The sequence below is a fragment of the Rhinolophus hipposideros genome (assembly GCF_964194185.1).
Source record: "Rhinolophus hipposideros genome assembly, chromosome: 8".
Classification (NCBI taxonomy): Eukaryota; Metazoa; Chordata; class Mammalia; order Chiroptera; family Rhinolophidae; genus Rhinolophus; species Rhinolophus hipposideros.
In genome coordinates, this window is record NC_138054.1 from 80500116 (window position 1) to 80521388 (window position 21273).

At 39.3% G+C, this 21273-nt stretch overlaps 1 protein-coding gene across 4 annotated transcripts in view; it reads right to left on the reverse strand.

Annotated features, from left to right (window-relative positions):
• Positions 1-21273, reverse strand: part of ZBTB40 (zinc finger and BTB domain containing 40) — a 69671-nt gene that overhangs the window by 25154 nt on the left and 23244 nt on the right. For 3 of the 4 annotated variants that reach the window (XM_081054877.1, XM_081054878.1, XM_081054879.1), the window contains 3 exons: positions 8247-9018; positions 7680-7813; positions 87-279 (listed from right to left, as the gene is read on the reverse strand). In XM_081054877.1, coding sequence (XP_080911003.1) covers positions 87-279; positions 7680-7813; positions 8247-8943 — 1024 coding nt within the window. In that variant the 5' untranslated portion in view covers positions 8944-9018. The remainder of the gene's footprint in view (positions 1-86; positions 280-7679; positions 7814-8246; positions 9019-21273) is intronic. The other variant, XM_081054880.1, reaches the window with a different exon arrangement.

The following is a 21273-nucleotide window of genomic DNA, read 5'->3' on the forward strand; positions in this document are numbered from 1 at the left end:
CTGAATAAGTGTATTGGTGGGGCAAACGTTACAGCATCTGCCCAGAATCACACTGAGTGGCCCAGGAGGACAGGGCTTTGTCCTACCTTTCGGCTGCACTGCTTCCACACCTTCAGGCGTTCTGCCTAACAGCGCTGTCTTTACTGCAGGGTTAGAATCTTGGTACAGCCTCAGCAGGTACACAACAGCCTGAACATGTAGGCTCCCATCTCTTACTTTCTCCAGGATTCTCCGGAATGCTGAATCTCCTTCTTTACCCTCAAGACATTCCATGATGGTCTGTGGAACACAAGTACCCAGAAAAAGAGATCAGCCAGACACAAGAAGCCCATACTCCTTGGATTTGCCAAGTATGGCCCTCAACAATTTGATCCCGCCTTTCCGTGACACTGGCGTTAAGACTGCCTCTGCATAACAATTGTCCTCTAACCCCATCCTACTTCAGTCTAGATAAGCACCACTCCTGTTCAGCATTCCTCATTGGATCTTCTTCCAAACCCATAACCATAAGCAGTACCTAAGACTGGTCTCAACTCTATTTCTTCTCTCTTTATTCTCTCCCTTTTGAAAAGCTCTCACATATCTAGATTTTACTACCAGCTTTATGCAGATAACCCTGAAAAACAACTCTCTAATCCTGAGCTCTGCATTTAACCTAGAGCCACAAAGTTTCTGCTAGATATGCCTTATCCTCCAGAGGTCTCAGTACAAGTCTGAAGCCAAATTCACCATCTTGACTCTTCTAAACCTGGAGTACAAAAGAAACATCAACAACTCCAGTGATAAATGAAACAAAATTAGCATTTCTGCCTTTGGTCTGATAGAGCATCTCTCACACAAATGGTAAGAACTATTTTAGCAATGATGAATTTATCTGGAAAAAAATCAGGTGACCAAAACTTAATTTCATTTGTATAGTCTTATTTATCTTTACATTTCTACTTGGCAAAACGACAACCTACCTTTGATGCTTTTTACTGTTGATACCATAAAAGAAAATAGTTTTCTCATGAGTTTTAGAGAGCAAAAAGTTAAGGTTTTACACACACTTACACACACATACACACACACACCATGAAATGATTGCATCAATACCAACACTTGCAAACAAAGTTCAGCTGGACAGTTAAAATTCTGGTGGTAATTATATCTTTAAAATTTTTGTTTTAGAGATTTTGTCTTTCTCCCCTCCTCCCAAATAAATAGGAATTATAAATGAGTTAGACTTTGTATTTCTTGGTTTTGCTTTAGCTTGTTTCCTCATCACAGAATGGCTGTATAAAGCCAAATTAAACTTTTTTTTAAAAAAGGTCCCTATGTTTTTTTTTGTCATCTCCCAGAGTAAACTTAGATAAACAACACAGTTTAGTAATCCACATTAAGATTTTCCTGGAATACATAACTACTGTGAACTTAGCTCTATTTTAAAAATAATAAATGAGATAGAGACATCAATTGAACGCTTAATCCCCTTGATTCAACCCTTCATGCTTTTGTTAGCTGGCCTACCATCTCTTTAGAATGCCTTTCCCTGACCACAGCAGGGACCTGAGGTAGGCAGCCTCCAACACGGCTCTCTTGTCCCTGCCTCTAGGTACTCACGCCCTTGGGTTGAACCTAATGACTGAGGAGGATAATATGGCAAAAGAAACTGGACGCCACACCTGAGGTTAGGTTACTAGACTTCCGTGTACATCTTGCCGTGTGCATTCTTTCTTTGCTCTGGACGCAAGCTGCCTTGTTGTGAGCTGCCCTACAGAGAGGCCCAGGTGGCAAAAAGCATGTCTCTGGCCAACACTCGGTGAAGATTAGAAGTGGATCTTCTGAAGCCTGCCAACAGTCACGTGAGTTGGCTTAGAAAGAACACCCCGCCCCGGTTGAGTTTTGAGAGGTCTGCAGCCCTGTGAGAGGCCGAGCCAGGCACTCAGCTAAGCTATGCCTAGATTCCTGACCCACAGAAACCGTGAGGTAATAAATGCTCGTTCTTTTAAGCTGCTAAACTTTAGAGAGTAATTTGTTACACAGCAGTAGATAACTAATACATTCCCTCATTGCTAATGCCCTTAGCAAACATGCTTCTCCCTCTTTATTTTCCCTTTCCTTCCTTCCTTCTGCACATTATAACTGATACAGCAGATGGCTATCTCATTCTGTATTTGGCCAGTTCTGTTCACCCAAAGCTCTCCGAGTATCCCAAATCCACCTTTCTCAGCATCTAATTTGTCTGGCATTATCATTTGAACCACTGGGGAAGAGAAGCTTTCCTCAATGGTGGCATCTGATGCGCTTCTCATTATCCTCTCTGCTGTCTCCTCCTCTGCAGAACTACTCAGCAGTGAAATTAAAACATTTGTTAACTTCGTTGCTCAGCAGTGACGCTAGGGTAACCATCTGGGAAGAGAAGCGAGGGTGGGCTGATGAAAGGGCCAGGAGGGAGCAGCCTATTGCCTGGATGGTCCTGCTCTCTGCTCTCTCTTCCAGAACCTACTGGGGACCTGTATCAGAGCCAGCATTCATAACTGTTACTCCATCAGCCCCCTCTGCTGCCTGGGGCTCCACAGTGGAGTGAGCCCTTTTCTGAAACAGTGAATCTGCCTAAACAGAAGGGTGTCACATATTGCTACAGGCTGGGGCTCACTGATTGCTCTTATGGAACAGAACTCTAAGAGATGAACCAAAACAGAGTTTTGGTTTTTATCTATACATTTGGAACTCTTTTGATTCTTAAAGGTACTGCAACAAATTCGTATCAATTCATAGTCACATGTGAAATCAAAGCACTTTTATCCATGAGTAAAAAATAGGTCAATATATTTAAAGATGGGACAGTTTCCTTTTCCTCTATTGTATATGGTAAGCCATTTCATCTTTCCCTACACTCAGGTCTTTTAATTGAATTTACTTATTTTTCTCAATTGTTTGCGTACTGCCTTCGGGTTTGGGCTACACTGTATTCTTGTGCACTCATGCCTCCCCGCGATGCCGGGGGCCAGACATTGGCAGTAACGATACAGACCTCAATAGCTCAGCACCGTCCCAGCCCGGTGCATTCGAGCCATCCACTTTACCCCTCACATCACTCCTAGGAGGCATCACTATGACTCGTTAAATGAGAGTCAGAGAGGTGGAGTAACCTGCCCAAGATCACATGGTGAGGAAGCAGAGTAGCCGGGATGAAACACTGAGCTCTTTCCACTGACCTGGAACCCCCTTCACCCAGTTTCACGCCCCAGATTTTGAGTGTAACCAAATCCATTTACACTGGATTCTACTGGATTTACTAGAATCAACGTCATTTTGAACACCTGTGTGAGTAGTATCTAGACAATCTGTAACATTCCTCTATTACTGTAGAGACTGGTACACAGTAGACACTTAATAAATGTTTAACTGAATGAAGTTCTCTTGCCATAAAACCACTAGGCCTTCTATCTATGGCAGTATATCTTAGACTTAATTAACACAGAAGAGATTTATTAATAGAAAAACAACCATTTTCATCTCTCATAGACCTGCAAAATGAACCCTATTAACTCATTCTCAAGAGGGTTAGCCTATCCTGCCAGCAAACGCAGTCCACAAAACATACAGACCTGCCCTTCTTGACAAACCTCCAAAGCAGTGACACAGTTGGAAACATTAGATTTACATAGGAGAGGAGACTTGTTTAAGAAAAAAATGCTATGACATCGTCGGCGTTAGGAGTCTTTCTAGAACTTTCGGTGAAAAGTGGATCAAACAACAAGGAAATCAATAGTAGAAAAAGTTATCTCCTTATTCTAGTGAAATAGAGACTCACTTTGCTATTTACACAATTAATTAAAAGCAGGGACATGGCTAGGCATAAAGAATACCAATAAAAGTTCTAGTGTAAAAACTGAAAAAAAGTCTGAGTCTGCCTTTAAGTCAAGATTTCACTCAGTTTGGCCAGAAAACCTCTTAGGTCAGTACCTGCTTTTTCTAACGGGTGGGGGATGTTACACGGAGAAAAAGACAGGTAGAAGACATGTCCCCATCCCAGCACCCAAGAGACTTCTCCTTAATCAGTTTTGGCTTTGGTTTCACACAATTCAAGCAGCCCAGCCTCTTCTCATATTGCTGCAATCATTGCTCAGGGAATGGCTTTGCCACCTTTCATCATTTAGCTCAGGAAATAAAATAATCAGGACACTGGTTCATGGGACCCTCCGTAAACTCAATCCAGGCCAGCTGCATACCTGTATTAGTTTTTCAGAAAAGGAACAAGCAGGTCCATCTTAACCAGAAATCACTCACAAGCCTTAAAAACAACTCTCAAAACTACACATCTAAGGGTAGATTCTTTTGAATGTGAAGCTATCTCAAGTTGTGTTTTGATTGATCAACCAAATAACAACAACCAATAGCAAAAAATATTCAAAGCTCTTTGGGAGCTAAAAATGTATAAACAGAAAAACAACAAACAAACACCCACCCCAACAACCTTTCCAGTTACAGCTGAATTGATGTGCCAAATGAACAGTTCTTAAATACACCCAACACTGAAGGCTTTTGGTGATTCCGGTAGCTGGGTGACTTCTGGGTACACTGTCCCCAAAATTACACAGGTGGCAGGATTTCTCTGCTGTCAAGACTTTCTATAAAGGTAGGAATCCAGCCTTATTTACGTTTGTTTTCTTAGCAACCAGCTCAATGCCTGGCACATACCTGGCACGTTTCAGTAAATATTTGCTGAATTAAGGGGTTAGCAAAGAGTAACACTTGGGAAAAATGGGGTCAGTGACCCCTCAAAACTTTGAGAGATGTCAGCACAGACACTGTGACATCTGCTGTGATACACTAAGAATTTTGTAAGCCATTGATTTTCCCAGAGTGCCTCTCAAAATGTGGTTTAGTGATACCAAAACAGCAGCCCATGGAGAACCTGTTAAAGATGGAGATTTCCAAGTTCTACCACAATCTAAGAATCACATTCTCTGGGAATGTAGCCTGGAGGTGTACAGTTGAAGAAGCACACCCGGGGACTTTTATATACACTGAACCATTGTTGTAGAGACCGATGGCTTTGTATAAGACACTACATCTGCAGTTCAGGAAGCCACTTCCAAGGGAGAAATGGTACCATTTTGAAAACGTGACTTCCAAATTATGCCTGAAATAACGGTAAACCATCTCATGTGTCGGAGTAAATGACCACAGTACTGGGATATTAAAGGCATTAAGTGAAAAGGGGCTTCAAAGTCAACTAAGTCTAAAATTACGGTGTTAATGTATCACTAGCAACTCAGTTGCCATCTGCTGAGCTACTTTCACGTGCATGGCATTTTAGTGTGAGTTTTATATAAATAATCCTCACTGCGCAATGATTCTGTACTATAGGTGATAACATTCCCATTTTACAAAATAGGAAATTAAGGCTTACAGAGATTAAGTGGTAAGGTCACAATGCTGGTGGATGGCAGAGGTGGGTACACTGTACCTCCAATTAACACAATGAACATGCAACCACATGGATGGACCTCAAAATAATTATGCTGAATGAAAGAAGCCTGACCAAAAATAATACAGAGCATATGACTCCGTTTTGTTTAATAGTCTAGAAAATGTAAATTAATCTACAGAGACAAAAAGCTGATCCGTGTTACCTGGGGACAGACGAGTAGAAGGGGCAGGAGAGGGAGGGATTGCAAAGGGAAACAACGAAATTTTTAAGCGGTAGATTGTTCACGATCTTGATTGCAGGTTTCAAACCGCATCAAACTGTACACTTTAAATATGTACAGTTTACTATCTGTCAATCACACCTCAAAAAGCTGTCTAAGAGAAAGTGAAAAGACGAAGAAGTACAGGGCCTACGTACAAAGCAGTACCTCCCAAACTCTGTATTTTATTCAATTTAATCTTATGTTCTTAAAGTACTTTTCCCCCTTTTCTTTCTGTAGCGGAAAGATTTATTATGCAATATAACAGAATCAGTTTTAAATATAGCCACCAAATGATTTGTAGAGCTCTTACTCTGACCTCTAAAACCGAGAAAGAAATAACATAAGCCTATAATGATCACCAACAGTGATTCAGTGTTCTTTCAAAGTACCTCTCATGTTATTGCCATCAATAGATTAGGACAAGTATTGGTAGGAAAAATAATGTTAAATGAATCCATGGACAGTAAATCTTTTTGAGCACCTGTTATGTGCCAGACACAGTGTTGGGAAAAAAAACATGCATAGACACAGTTGAAGCAACTACAGAGGTGTCACTGGTAATTTCAGTATTGCTGATCTAAGGACTGAAGTTGCTCCTCTGGATCGGAAGTTAAGTGGAGAGGAAGTCTTAACCGAGAGACTAAAGAGGTGTGCCTGCAGCTATCAAGGTAACAAACTAGTGACAAAAAGCAAGGCCTGAATAGTTAAGAGAACATCCAAGTGCAAAACTGTGAAACCGTAATGTCCTTCAGCACAACTGGTACAAAGAGTGCCGGGATTGACAACTTAGACCCCCCTCAGAGAAGCATCAGCCCAATCTTGTAAATAGCTTATCTCTCAAGAAAACAATTTATAGTCAACTAGCCAACTGTCCATTAACCATGGTTAAAATAAATACTTGACCTTGAATTGGTTTTTTGAAAAAGTAACTTGCTGTGCACCGGGGATATATTTAATTATTAGAAGGAGTTTATTTCTTGGCTTAATAGTAACTAACAAAAACTAAATTGCCTGCAGCAACAACGGAGACCTCCCTAAATGGAGGCAATGCCCTCTCACTCTGCCCGCACCTCTCAGAACAGAGGCAGGGCTGGGAGCAAGAGGAGGCAAGGGGAATTCTGATGTGGCCGTGGAGTTAGTCTTGCAAGGTCGTGAGGAATTAGGTAGTGAGAGAGCCCACAGGTGAACATGCATTTCACTGAGGTATTGAAGGAAAAACAAAACAATGTCAGCTAAGAAATAGAGCGTGATAACCATGTGGCAGTTTTCTGTCAGTCAGTTCCGAAACGTTTCTGCATACGGGGCATACACACATCATTTTAAATCCTGTGGAGAGGCAGTATTAACTCAATGTGTAAGAGAACAGCTCGAAGTCAGAATGCTTAGGTTTGAATTCTTGCTCAGAGCCTTACAAGCTCTGAGACCTTGGCCGAGATACATCACCTCTTTGAGACAGTTTTCTCATCCCTAAAACAGGGTGAAAAATAGTGCAACAGCATCCACGTCGACGATTTTTGTGAGGATTAAATGAGGTAACATATATACCAAACATAGCACAGTAAGTGTTCAATAAATGTTCACCATTATTGTTTTGGTGTCTGCAAATGGCCGCTGTGTTCCCAAACACTGGATGCAATTTACTATGTAAGTTTCTATTACATCCTTTTTGTACCACATTTTAAGTATTTGTTTTTGTTTTGTTTAATCCTTGATTAAATCCGAGGGAATGGTATGATCAGTTAAGTACCCTGGATCAAGACTGGTTGTAAGCTGGGATTCCCCTGGAAATCAAAATACAATTGTGTTTGGAAAGGATCTTGCCTAGTACTCTTGCATGGCTGCCCTTTAGAGAATAAATGTCAGGGGGAAAAAAATTAAAGTTTGAAAAAATTGAGACTCTGGTATATTTTGCATTTCCATATTTCCGCCCCATATGGGAAGCGGATCTGGTACCCTGAGGACACTAAGCTAGCAATCAAAACTCATGGTACCTACCTTCTTCTGTGCACCTTTAATTTCTGAACATTCTTCTAGTTTTTTAGAAATATCCTGGGTAACCAAGAGTGCGTCTGAGAAGATATTTTCATTTTCTAGAAGAAAATTCAGCTGGCAATGTTTCCTCTCATACTCTGCATGTAAAACAAAACAAAATACGAAATCAGTGGTTCACTGCTTGAAGTGATTTTTAAAAGTTGAAGCTAACCTTTAGGTCACAGACTGCACTTATAATGGCTATCTAGCATGTCAGTTATGAGTAATGGGAAACCATGTCTCTGACAGCTCCCTCCCCTGTGCCATCTCCCCCTGGGTAAGTATCAAAAATGGTACACTGTTATTTCAATACTGCTTTTCTGCTCTGTCGTTCAGCTTCAGACTTCCAACACTCACAAACAGACACTTTAAAAAAAAAGGAAGATCCCACTGGGAGTAATGCATTGGATTTTGATATCCTATCTACCAGTGGTCTTTCGTGAATTTGTCAATGAAACAAAGAAATTCATAAAGATCACCGAATCTAGGAATTGAGGACAGATCACAAAACAACCCTCACGTGAATATTACCTGGTTCTGTGCTTGCCTCCTTCGCCTCACTAAAGACTTGTACAACCGGGGAGGGAGAACCAACTTCAGTGGTACGAGGGGTCTCCACGGGGACCTCTGCGTTCCCCTGAATCTCCTGGGTGGTGGAAGAGTCCATGCTAATCTCTGGTGCACCCATGTGGACTACTTCCTGGTTTTCGGCTCTCACGGGGGCCCCCGCAGGGGTAGAACCCTCCGGGGAAGAATGAAGTTCTCCTGCACCCTCTGAGGACAGGATTTCCACTTCCGGCTTCTCTGATTCCTTCCTGGATGCGTCTGAGGGGGGCATGGAGACATCCCTCACCACCTGACCCTGAACAGAGCAGTTGACAAGGCTGGTGAGAAGATTTTTACAGCTAACAGCCACATCAAACATCTGCAGGCTGTCGGCTAAAGAGATGATTTTGGAGAAGTTGTGCTTGCCCACAGGGAGCTTGCCAGTGTACATCATTTCTAACAAGAGGGCAAACTCCTCCGGGCTCACCACAGACGCATCAATGGAGATGGTATCTGTGTTGTCCAGCAGGGTTTTGAACAGGAGGCTGGCAGCGGCCAGCACGAGTTTGTGGGCCCTGAAATAAATGGAACCAATGGAAATGGTGCAGTCACAGAACTGCTGCTCCTTGCACAGCGTGTAGAGCTGCTGCAGCAGCTGCCGGCTATAGTTGGGGAGCTCCATGGTGCCAGCTCTGTGCTGAGGACTTCTCTTTCTCCCTTATTCCAGGACCCACTTTATAAGGCTCAGCACTGGACCCTAGAGAAAACCGAAAAATGCCCTGTTAGTACATCACAACACACATGGAAATGCCGGGAATGAAATATTAACACAAACCAACCAACAAAAAGGCAATTCACTCACTCAACGAACGTTGCTCAATAGGGAGGGGCCCTGTTACAGATGCACGGAGTTAATAATGATCACAATTGTCCTGTGTTTATATGAACGGGACTGTGCTAGTGCTTCATCTGGATGGTTTCATTTGCTCGTCACGATGACTCACTGGAAAAGATACTACATCCTCCCCATTTTACAGACGAGACTGAAAGGCGAAGGGACCGAGAGAACCAGCCTAAGGGAAAACAGCCAGTAAACGGCATGCGCGTATCTCCCTGATTTCAAAGCTGTAAGTAACTACGGTCCTGCTCCCAGCGAGTTCTCAGCCAACTGAAGGAGACAGATACACAAACAAAGACTTAACAACGTAACGTCCTCATCTTGTTGGACCTGCAACGCTGGACGCAGGTCATCATTCTCTCCCCATAAAATGCAGTTTTCACTTGCTTCTGCTCTCTGGTTCTCCGACTGCCTCACGAGCCTTCTCAGTTTCCTTTGCTCAGACGCCCTCTGCAACACTTTGGCCTCTAACGCCTGGAGAGCCCCAGGACCCAGCCGTCTCACCTCTTCTCTTCTCTCTCAGCCCATTCCGTACCTTTGAAATCTAAGTGCTGACAGCTTTCAGATTTGTATCTCCAGCTCAGACGTCTCCTCTGACCTGCAGACATATCCCTCTGACTATGTACTCAGTATCTCCAACTGGAGGCCTGATAGGTGTCTTAAACTTATACCCAAAACTCTCCAGCCCTCTTCCCCACTTCACAGCAATCCCGTCCTTCCGGTAGTTCAGACTGAAAACCTCCAAGTCTTCCGTGTCTCCTGTTTTGTTTTGTTTTTCTCTTATACCCCTTAGCCAATCCTTTATAAATCCTATTGGTTTGTCCCTCAAAATATATCCAAAATCCAATCACTTACCACCACCTCCACTCTGGTCAATCCAAGACACTGTCACCTTTTCTCTGGATCATTCCAACAATCTCCCAACTGGTCTCCACACCTCCACCCCTTCTCAGCACTACCCCATCCCACTCTATCTTCACCCCGTCGTCACAGTGACCTTTTTAGCACACAGCCATATCCTGTCATTTCTTTGCAGAAAGCCCCCACAGTTTCGGGTCTCACAGTAAAAGCCCAAGTCCTTAGAATAGCCTACAATCGCTCATGATGACAGACAGCTGTCTGTCATGAGATCACTCTCGTCACCTACCACTCCCCTTCACCAGTTCTGCTCTAAGCACAGGGCCTTCCTTACTGATCCTGGAACATACCGAGCATACGCCTCCTCAAGGCTTCTTCACAGGTGAGCACGCCTCCCTCTCTCACGTCCACCAGGTCTCTGCTCAAAGCACATTAGCAGGAAGGCCTTCTCTGACCGTGGTCTGTACACAGCGACCTCCGCTCCAACCTCAAAACATCCCATCCCTCTTCCTCTATTTTTCATCATAGTAATTATCACCTACTGACATACTGTATTTTTGCTTGTTTACTATGTATTTTCTTGTATATTTACTATGTATTTTCTTGTATAAAAAATATATATAATATCTCTCTTTGTTGGAATGTAAGCTCCATTAAGGAAGGGACTTTTTTCCTTATCATCTGCTAGATCCTAGTACTTAAAATTCTGCCTAACACAAATATTGTTGGTTAGTTGATGGAATGCATGAATGAATGAATGGGAGGAAATGTAATGGCAGAGATTTGCACGGAGAAACTCAGTTTGGGGAATAGGAGAGTACAAGAGTTAGAGTAAGTATTGAGGAGGAGGTAACTGCTGACCTATCAATAAATGAGGAGGCTGCGATGAGGTGGAAAGTGTGGGAGAACAAAGGCATTTCAAGGAGGGAAGCCTGCAGGAGATGCACAGGGAAGAAAACATCAGAGTGGCAGGGAGTAGGTTAGGAGGTCAGTGAGAGCGGGACATAAAGCAGGGGACAGGGAGAGGCAGGCGGGAGTGCTAGTCACACAGAGAGATAGACAGGCCATGCTTGGGAGCTTGGATTTATCCTAAAGGCAAAGAAGGGCCACTGAAGGGTTTGAAGGGCTTTACGCAGAAATATCACATGGCCAGATATGCATTTTAAATATATCATCTAAGTAAGATTTGCACAGAACTTGAGAGGGATAATGCTAGAGACAGACTCTATTATTGCAGGAATTCAGGGAAAAATCAATGACCAGGAAAAGTGGTAATAGAAGAGAGAGGAAGAGACAGCCAAAACTATTTAGAAAGTGTAACTTGTGATTTAGGGTGAGAATGGATGTGAGGAACGAGATAAAACAACTCCCAGGTTCCTGGTTTGATGAGTGGGGATAGATCGTGAGCTGCTCCAGATAATACCAGGAAAAGATAGTTTAGGAAAGAAGACATCTAGTTCCGTTTTAGGTTTGAGGATCTTATGATGATAGCAAAATTGTATAATCTCACTTGTATAAAGAAAAAAAATATACAGTAAGAAAAGGGTAGATGTGTTAAAATAACACTGCTTGCCTTTGTTAGCAGGATTATAGATGATGCCCTTTCTATTCCACCATTACTTATTTATTGTCCACATTTGAAACTGACAGATAAAAATAGAAATAAAAATATTTCCAAGTTCCACTTTTAGGTCCGGCATTTAAGGGGTTTAGCAGTCACCATTTCGTCCTGACAAGTAAAAAAATGAACAAACACAAAAATCAACAACTCTTCTTCGATTCATCAGAGAAGTGAGGTCACAGGGCAAAACTGCTGCTCCCCAAACTGGAGAGACAGAAAGGCAGATACAGAGAATCACAGCTTATCAGAGCAGAAACCCAACAACAGAAACCTCCACGGGAACCAGTGCCAAAATAGGAAAACTAAACTGAAATTGATGAATTGCTGCAGGCTCAGTGTGGACAGTCTGAGTGTTAAAAACTCCAGAGGGACTGAGTCATGATTTTGTGAATTTTACCTCCAGGAGCTCTAGCAGATTCTCATAGTGAATGTTGGAGAAAAATTCCCTCCCGCTTTTGGGAGAGGTTGGAGAAAAGCAACCATTTAAAAAAATACACTAGAGCATTCTGTTCTTCTTAACAAGGCATACCCTCAGAGTCTAACCTAACTGGAGGAAGGGAAATACCCAACTTCTGCCCATTCTAGCCACCCTGCACCACCTAAAGGTGGTGGGGGTGGTGACTGAGAAGCACTGGTGAAGTTCACAGATCAGGGGCACATGCTCACCAAAAGAATGAGACCTAATCATAGGTTTATAAAACACTTCCTCCTCCCACACCTTACCACCCATCACTAAAGGTCTATTTACCCCAGTTCTTTCTCCCCAGTACTTTGTGTCTACCTTTCATGAAAAAATTACAAGGCGAACTAAAAGGCAAAAAACAATTTGAAGAGGCTTAGCAAGCATTAGAACCACAGTCAGATATGTCAGAAATTATCAGACCAGAAATTTTTGAAAACCATCATTCATAGGCTAAGGGATTTAATGGGAAAAGTAGACAACATGCAAGAACAGATGGACGATGTAAGCAGGGAGGTAGAAATTCTAAGAAAGAATGAAAAAGAAATGCCAGAGTTCAAAAACACTAACAGAAATGAAGCGTGCTTTTGATGTGTTCATTAGCAGACTGGATATGGCTAAGGAAAAAAATCTTTGAGCTTGAGAATATGGCAATTGATACTCATACTTCCAAAATTGAAGAGCAATGTGAAAAACGTCTAAAAAACAGAACAGAATATCCAAGCATTGTGAAACAACTATGAAAAACAACACACACAGGCAATAGTAATATCTAAAGGAGAAGAAAGAGAAAAAGGAACAGAAGCAATATTTGAAGTGATAACTGCTGAGAATTTCCCCCAAATTAATGTTAGACTCCAAACCACAGGTCTAGGAAGCTCAGAGAACACCAAGCAGGACAGATGCCAAAATAAGTGCACGTAGGCATATCATATTCAAACTACAGAAAATCAAAGTTAAAAAAATTCTGGAAAAGAACACCTTACGTATAGAAGAACAAGTTAAGTAAGACATCTCAGAAATCATGCAAGAGAAATATGGAGTGAAATATTTAAAGTGTTGAGAGGAAAAAACTACCAACCTAGAATTGTGTACCATGGAAAACTATCATTCAAAAGTGAAGGAGAAATGAAGAGTCAGATAAGCGAAACTGGGAGACCTAGTTACCAGGATACCTGTCTTGCAAGAAATGTTAAAGTTCTTTGGAGAGAAGGAAAATGATAAAGTACAACAAATTGAATCTACATAAAGAAATGAAGCATTAGAAAATGAAGAGGTGAAGGTAAAATAAAAACTTTTTCATTCTTAATTGATATAACAGTGACAGTTTGTTCAAATTAGTAGCAACAATGTATTCAATTTATTTACGTATGTGTATATATGCTTACTTGTAAGTGAAATGAATGGCAGCAATGATATAAGGGATGGGAGGGAAGAATGACGATTGTTTCATTAATAAAACATACTTGCACTACCTGTGAAGGAGTATAGTGGTTAAGTGGACTTGGACTAGTTGTAAATGTATATTGCAAACTATAGGGTAACCACTAAAAAGAAGTTTAAAAAGTATAACTGATGTGCTAAGAAAGGGGAGAAAATGGAGTCATGTAACATGGTCAACCACAACCACAAAAAAGTGGAAGACAAAATAGAAACAAAGAACAACGTCAACATATAGAGGACATTAACAAATATGGTAGCTATTAATCCAACTGTATCAATAATCACTATAAATGTCAATGGTCTAAATACACCAATTAAAAGAAAGATTGTCGGAGTGTATCAAAAAACAGGTCCCAACTCTATGTTGTCTACAAGAAATCCACTTTAAGCATACATACAGATTTAAAGTAAACGGATAGAGAAAGACATGCCATGCTAACACTCATCAAAAGAAAGCAAAAGTAGCAATATTAATTTCAGACAAACCAGAACTAAAAGAACGGACAGTTACCAGGAATACAAAGGGGCATAATTAGAAAGGGGTCAATACTCCAATCAGACATAATAATCCTTAATGCGCATGCCTCACATCAGAGCATCAAAACATGTAAGGCAAACTGCAAGGTCTGCAAAGAGAAGCAGATGACTCCACTGCTCTAGTTGGAGACTATCAGAAACGGACAGTCCAGCAGGCAGGAAATCAGTAAGGACACAGCTGAGGTTGACAGCACCATCACGTAACTGCACAAAATGGACGTCTGTAGACCACTTCATCCAACAGCAGATGACTTGTTCTTCTCACACTCACATGGAACATTCACCCAGACGGACCACATTCTGGGCTATAAAACAAACCTTAACAAATTGAAGAGAATAGAAACCATACAATGTCTGCTCTCAGATCAAAATATAATTAAACTAGAAATCAGTATCAGAAACATAGCTGGAAAATCCCCAATACTTGGAGATTAAACAATACACTTCTAAATAATACACGGGTCAAGAAAGAAATCTCAAGAGAAATTTTAAAAAAATTCTAAACTAAATAAATATGTAAAAACAACTAATCAAAATTGTGGGATGCAGCAAAAGCAGTACTTAGAGGTAATATACATCACTGAATGCACTGATTAGAAAAGAAGACAGATCTAAAACCAACAATTTAAGCTTCCACCTTGGGGAACTAGAACAAGAAGAACAATGTAAATCCAAAGTAAGCAGAAGAAAAAAAAGTTAGAGGAGAATTAAATGAAATTGAAAAGAATAAATCAATAGAGAAAAATCAATGAAACCTAAAGCTGGTTCTTTGAAAAGATAAATGAAATCCATAATACTCTAGCCAGGCTAACTAAGAACAAAAGAGAGGACACAAATTACTGATACGAGAAATGAAAGAAGGCACGTCACTACAGACCCATGGAAAATAAAAGGCTAATAAAGAAATGTTATGAACAACTCCATGGATACAAATTTGATAACGTGGATGAAACAGATCAACTTCTTAAAAGTCACAGTCTGTCAAAACTCTCCAAAGAAGAAACAGACAATCTGAATAAGCCTGTATGTATCAAAGAGATTGAATCAGTAATGAACAACTTTCCAACTGGAAGCACCAGGTCCAGATGGTTTCGCTGGTGAATTCTACCCAACACTGAAGGAAGAAATTATACCAAGTTATCTACAATCTCTTCCAGAAGATAGAAACAGAGGGAATAATTCTTAATTCAGTCTATGAGGCCAGCATTACACCAGACAAAGACATTACAAAAAAACTACAGAACAATATCTCTCATGAAAATAGAGGCAAAAATCCTCAACAAAATATTAGCAAATCAAATCTAACAATATAGAAAAGGAATTATACACCATGACCGGGATTTATCCCAGGTATTCAAGGCGGTTCAACATTTGAAAATCAATGAATATAATCCATCCCATCATCAACAGGCTAAAGAAAAAAACACATGATTAAAACAATAGACACAGGAAAAGCATTTTACAAAATCTAACACCCATGCATGATAAAAACTCTCAACAAACTAGGAATAGAGGCGAACTTTCTCAACTTGATAAAGAACATCTACAAAAAACCTATACCTAACATTATACTTAAAGGTGAGCTACTTGAAGATTTCCTGCTAATATCAGGAACAACGCAAGGGTGTCTCCTCTTCCCACCGTTTTTCAACATTGTACTGGAAGTTCTAGCTAATGCAATAAGACAAAAAGAGAAAATACAACATATGCATATTGGGGCGGAAAGAATAAAACAGTCTTTGTTCACAGAAGATACAACTGTCTATGTAGAAAATCAGAAAGAAACTGACAGAAAAGCTATTAGGTTGGTGCAAAAGTAATTGCAGTTTTTGCAATTATTTTTAACCCTTTAAACCGCAATTACTTTTGCACCAACCTAATAATAGCAATTATAGCAAGGTAAATATACAAAAGTTAATAGCTTTTCTATATATCAGGAATGAACGAGTGGAATTTGTTCATTCCATGGTAAGTGGAACATTACCGTTTTACCAGCACCCCCAAAAAGAATTTAAAAAATAAAATATTTATGGATAATTTAACAAAATATGTACAAAATGTGTATGAGAAAAACTACAACATTGATGAAAGATATCAAAGAACTAACTAAATGAAGATATATTATATATTCATGGGTTAGAAGACTCAGTATTGTCAAGATTTCAGTTCTTCCTACATTGATCTATAGATTCAACACCTAATCAAAATCCCAGCAAGTTATTTAGTGGATATTGACAGACTCTAAAGTTTATATGGAGAGACAAAAGACTCAGAAGAGCCAACACAATACAGAAAAAGAACAAAGTTCGAGGACTGACACTACTCATCTTTAAGACTTGCTACAAATCTGTAGTAACCAAGACAATATGGTGTTGGTGAAAGAATAGATAAATAGACCCACAAAAATAAAGTCAACTGATCTTTGACCAAAGCAGCCATGAAAATACAATGGAGCAAAGACTGTATTTTCAATAAAGGGTGACTGAACAACTGGACATCCACATGTAAAAAACTGAATTTAGACACAGACCTCACAGCCCTCACAAATTTAACTCAAAATGAATCAAAGACCTAAATGTAAAATGCAAAACTCTAAAACTCCTAGAGAATAACAATGGAGAAAACCTAGAGGAACTTGGTTATGGCAATGACTTTTTAGATACGACTCCAAAGGACCGATGCCTGAAAGAAATAACTGATAAGCACTGGACTTAATTAGACTTAAAAACTTCTGAACTACAAAAGACACTATAGAGAATGAGAAGACAAGCCACAGACTGAGAGAAAACATTTGCAAAGACACATCTGATAAAAGACTATTATCCAAAATATACAACAAACTCTTAGGCCTCAACAAGAAAACAGACAATCCAGTTAACAAATGGGCAAAAGACCTTAACACACACCTCACCAAAGAAGACATACAGACTGCGAGTAAGCATAGGAAAGATGTTCACATCATATTTCATACGGGAATTGTAAATTAAAGCAAGAATGCGATACCACTACACACCTATTAGAATGGCTAAAATCCAAAACAGCACCACATGCAGGTGATGATGTGTAGCAATGGAAACGCCTATTCACTGCTGGTGAGAATGCGAAAAGGTACAACTACTTTGGAAGACCGATTAGGAGTTTCTTATAAAACTAAACATACCCTTCCCATACGATCCAGCTCAACTGAAAACTTATGTCCACGCCAAAACCTGCAAACAGATTTTTAAAGCAGCTCTAGGCATAATTGCCAAGACTTGGGAACAACCAAGATATCCTGATGAATGGATAAACAAACTGGTCCATCCAGACAATGGAATATTACTCAATACTAAAAAGAAATGGAGGAAAGTTAAATGCATATTACTTAGTGTAAGAAGCCGATCTGAAGGCTATACACTCTATGAATCCAACTATATGACGTTCTGAAAAAGGCAAAACTATGGAGACAGTCAAAAGATCAGTGGTTGCCCGTGGTTTGGGTGAGGGTTGGATGAATAGGGGAAGCACAGAAGACTTTTCTGGCAGTGAAATTATTCTGTGTCATATTACCATGATGGATTCATATATTATACATTTACCAAAATCCAGAAAACGTGTACTACCAAAGGTGTACCCTAATGAAAACTATGGACTCTGAGTGAAAATGATGTGCCAGTGTGGGTGCACTGATTATAACACACGTTAGCACTGAGACTTTAGGGAAGGTTGTGCACGTGGGAGAACTCTCTGTACTTTCCTCTCGATTTTGCTGTGAACCGAAACCTGCGGTAAAATATAGGCAGGTCGTCACTGTGTGAGGGGTACAAATGATAAGTATCTAACGAGTACATTGTTTTGTGCACCTGAAACTAATATTTAAAACAAAGAAGAAATAACTATGGACAAACAGACAAATCGCAATAATAAAATTTTGGAAAAAATTAATAAAAAATAAAGATAATTTATTTAAAAAATTTCCTAAAGTGAATGTAAAAATTTTCAGTCCTGATCTCCATAAATTCTATCTAATGCATCACGGTATCTAACATTGTAGGGCATTCATTATTTCATAAAATATTGTTAGTTTACTCAAAGAGTATCTCTGAGAACATCCAGCCCTACTGTTTGAGTAGTCTGTCTTAATATTTGCATTATAAAAATTTGTACTTTTTATAAACAGGTAAAGAAACTGTGGCCTATGAGCTAATTGGTTTGAGATAATAGTAGCAGCAGAAGCAGGACTGGAATCTGTATCTCCTGGTACTTGTGGAAAACAGAAAAAAAAAAATCCCACAAGATTTCGAATGGGCAAAAGTAGGAGCTATCTTTAGAAAAAAGCAGATGGTTCTGAAAAATTATAAATTAACTTATTTTAATACCTGAAAAAAAAATCAGAATAGTTCATTTTGCAAAGAACACAAAACATAAACTACTAAACAGGCACCGATGTAGTTTTTCTAAAGAACAAATTACAGTAGCACAATGTGTTTTTTCCCCCTTAGAGAAGACACAGGACTTATGGATTACAGTAAATCAAAAGACTTATCTGGACATACATTAAATATTTTTAAACATTCTTATTAACAAGAGACAAGTCATTGAAGTTATATGTTCTGAACAAACAAAAACTTACTTAAAATGTCGTATTTTGGTCATATTTCTGGGGAGAGTATCCATATCTTTCATCAGATTAAAAAATAAGAAAATATATCAATAAACCAGAGGGAGGTTTTTTGAGCATTAACTATAGGATTTTTTGGTCAGAGCTATTTCAGATTTTTGTTAACAACTAAATTAGATGAGAAAATAATAGAATAATCTTAGCAGAACAAGCAACTGCGCAAGGTTAAAAAAGGAACAGAACTATGTGGCTTATCAATACATAGATACTAAAATCAGGGTTATAAACTTCATCAATAAAAGGAGAACGGGGACAGTTAAGGTAGAAAACATTCAAAGGTGATCAAGGGTTACTTAATGAATGTAAATTGGCAATGTTGAAAGTTGAAATTGTACTGAGATTAACAGGAATATTAATTAAAGAAGAGACTTCTGGCAAAATGGCACACTGAGTTGATGTAAATGGATCTTTTTTTCCCACCACACATACATAGAAATGCTGGATAAAACAAAACAAAAAATGCTTTAAAAATATATAGTCAAGCTAAAAAAAAAAAAAAAAAAAAAAAAAAGGAAATTCCCAGGCACAGGAAATGAAAGAGACATCAAAATCAAAGCCAGAACAATAAGTGAGAGTTGAGACCACGGTGGCCCATAGGGGTTTCACACTCCAACACAAGCCCTAGGCTTGGAGGAGGAAGAAGCATTAATGTTCCACAGAGACAGGAAATATAGCTTCAGGCAGGTAAGAAGGTGGGGGATTTGGAACTGAGAACCTTGCACAAAGAGCCTCAAATACCTATCCCTCTTTGATATGCAGTCTGAAAAACCTCCCTCACTGGCTCAGACAACAGCAATAAAAGTTGCCCATTTTCTAGGACTTGAGTATGGAAAAGGGGGAAAGACACTGGCAAGAAATGGAACATGTAGGCCTATGCCACAGAGGTGTCGGGTCCAGATTTACACCCTGCTTTATACAAGAATCCTGAGCTGAGAAATTAGCATAAAAACTGGTCTTTGACATGCAGCAGGAAAGAAAAACGGTATTTTCATAACCCAAGGCTCAGACACTCACGCACGGAAAAAGAAAAACATAGAAAAGAGCTCACTATTACAAACCACATGAGGAAGACACGATGTGAAAGGTAAATCTATAAAAGCTAACAGCAGAAAATGTCAGAGGGTATCTTTGAAGCAGGGGTGGGGAAACTTCTTAATGCCCCAAAAGCCAAAAAATAAAGGGAAAAGGATGAATTTGACCATACTGATATTAAAGGTTTCCGCCAAAGAACTCTGTAGATATGATTAACAGACAAATGGAAGAATTAGGTGATAACATCTGCAAAGTTTAAAGGCAATAAGGATTTAATATCTAGACTATATAAGAAAGTTTTATAAATCTTAGGGGAAAACAATTGAAATCCAAGGGGTGGGGGATGGGCAAATAACATAACTAGGCAATTCAGAGAAGGAGCTAAGTTAATTGGTAACATTAGTAATAGTAATTGTTATAATAGCAGCTAACATTTATTTTGATGTCTATTATACTCAGAAAGTGCTCTTTATATATATTATATAATATGTATTATATATTAACTTTATATTAACTATATATAGTTATTATATATATATATATATATATATATATACACATACACACACACACACACACACACACAGTATATTTTATCCTCTAAACAACCTGATGAGGTAGTTGCTATTATTATCCCTTTTAACTGATGGGGAGACTGAGGCCCAGAGAGGTTGAGTAATCTCTCCAGTCTCATAGTAACATGTGGTAAAACATGGATTTGCATCTAGAGCACCACTGGTGGGTACATATATTGATATCGCTGTTCTGAAAAACATTCTAGCAATATTTAGTGAAATTTTCTGTGCATATATGTCTTATAAGCCAGGAATCAGACTCCTGGGTGTATATCCTAGAAAAATTCTTGCATAGATCCATAAGGAAATATCGCTAGAAAGGTCACTGGGGCATTATTTGTGATAGCGGGGAGACGAGAGGTAATTTAGATGGCCATCACTAAAAAAAAACAAAACAAATATGCAGGATATATACTATGGAATATTATGCATTAGAAAAACCAATAAGTATTTGACAGAACTATTCAGATAGAAGCATAGATAGCTCTAAAATACCCAGTGCTGAATGAAAAAAATAAGAACTAGAATGAGATCTAGAACATAATACCATTTATATAAGTTTAAAAAAAACCAATCAAAACAATACTATATGATACATAAAGCTGCATATGTAGCCAAAGACATTTTATCAAATACATAAGAGTGAGTGTCTATGAGGGGAGGGAAATGGGATTAGGGGTTCGAGGTGAGGAAAAAAATAGAAATCAAACAAGAGGGGCCTTTCCCAGATAGATAATGCTAGATCGTTACAGATGAAAAGGATTCCTGTAACCCCCAACTGTTAAAAAATAAAAATAAAAAGTTACATAAGGAAATGAATCACCAAGAAGAAAAGTCATGAAATGCAGGAAACAGCAACCCCAAGAATTGAAAACCATAACAATCACAGAATACTATGAAAAACGCTATAAATTAATTTTCATTTTAA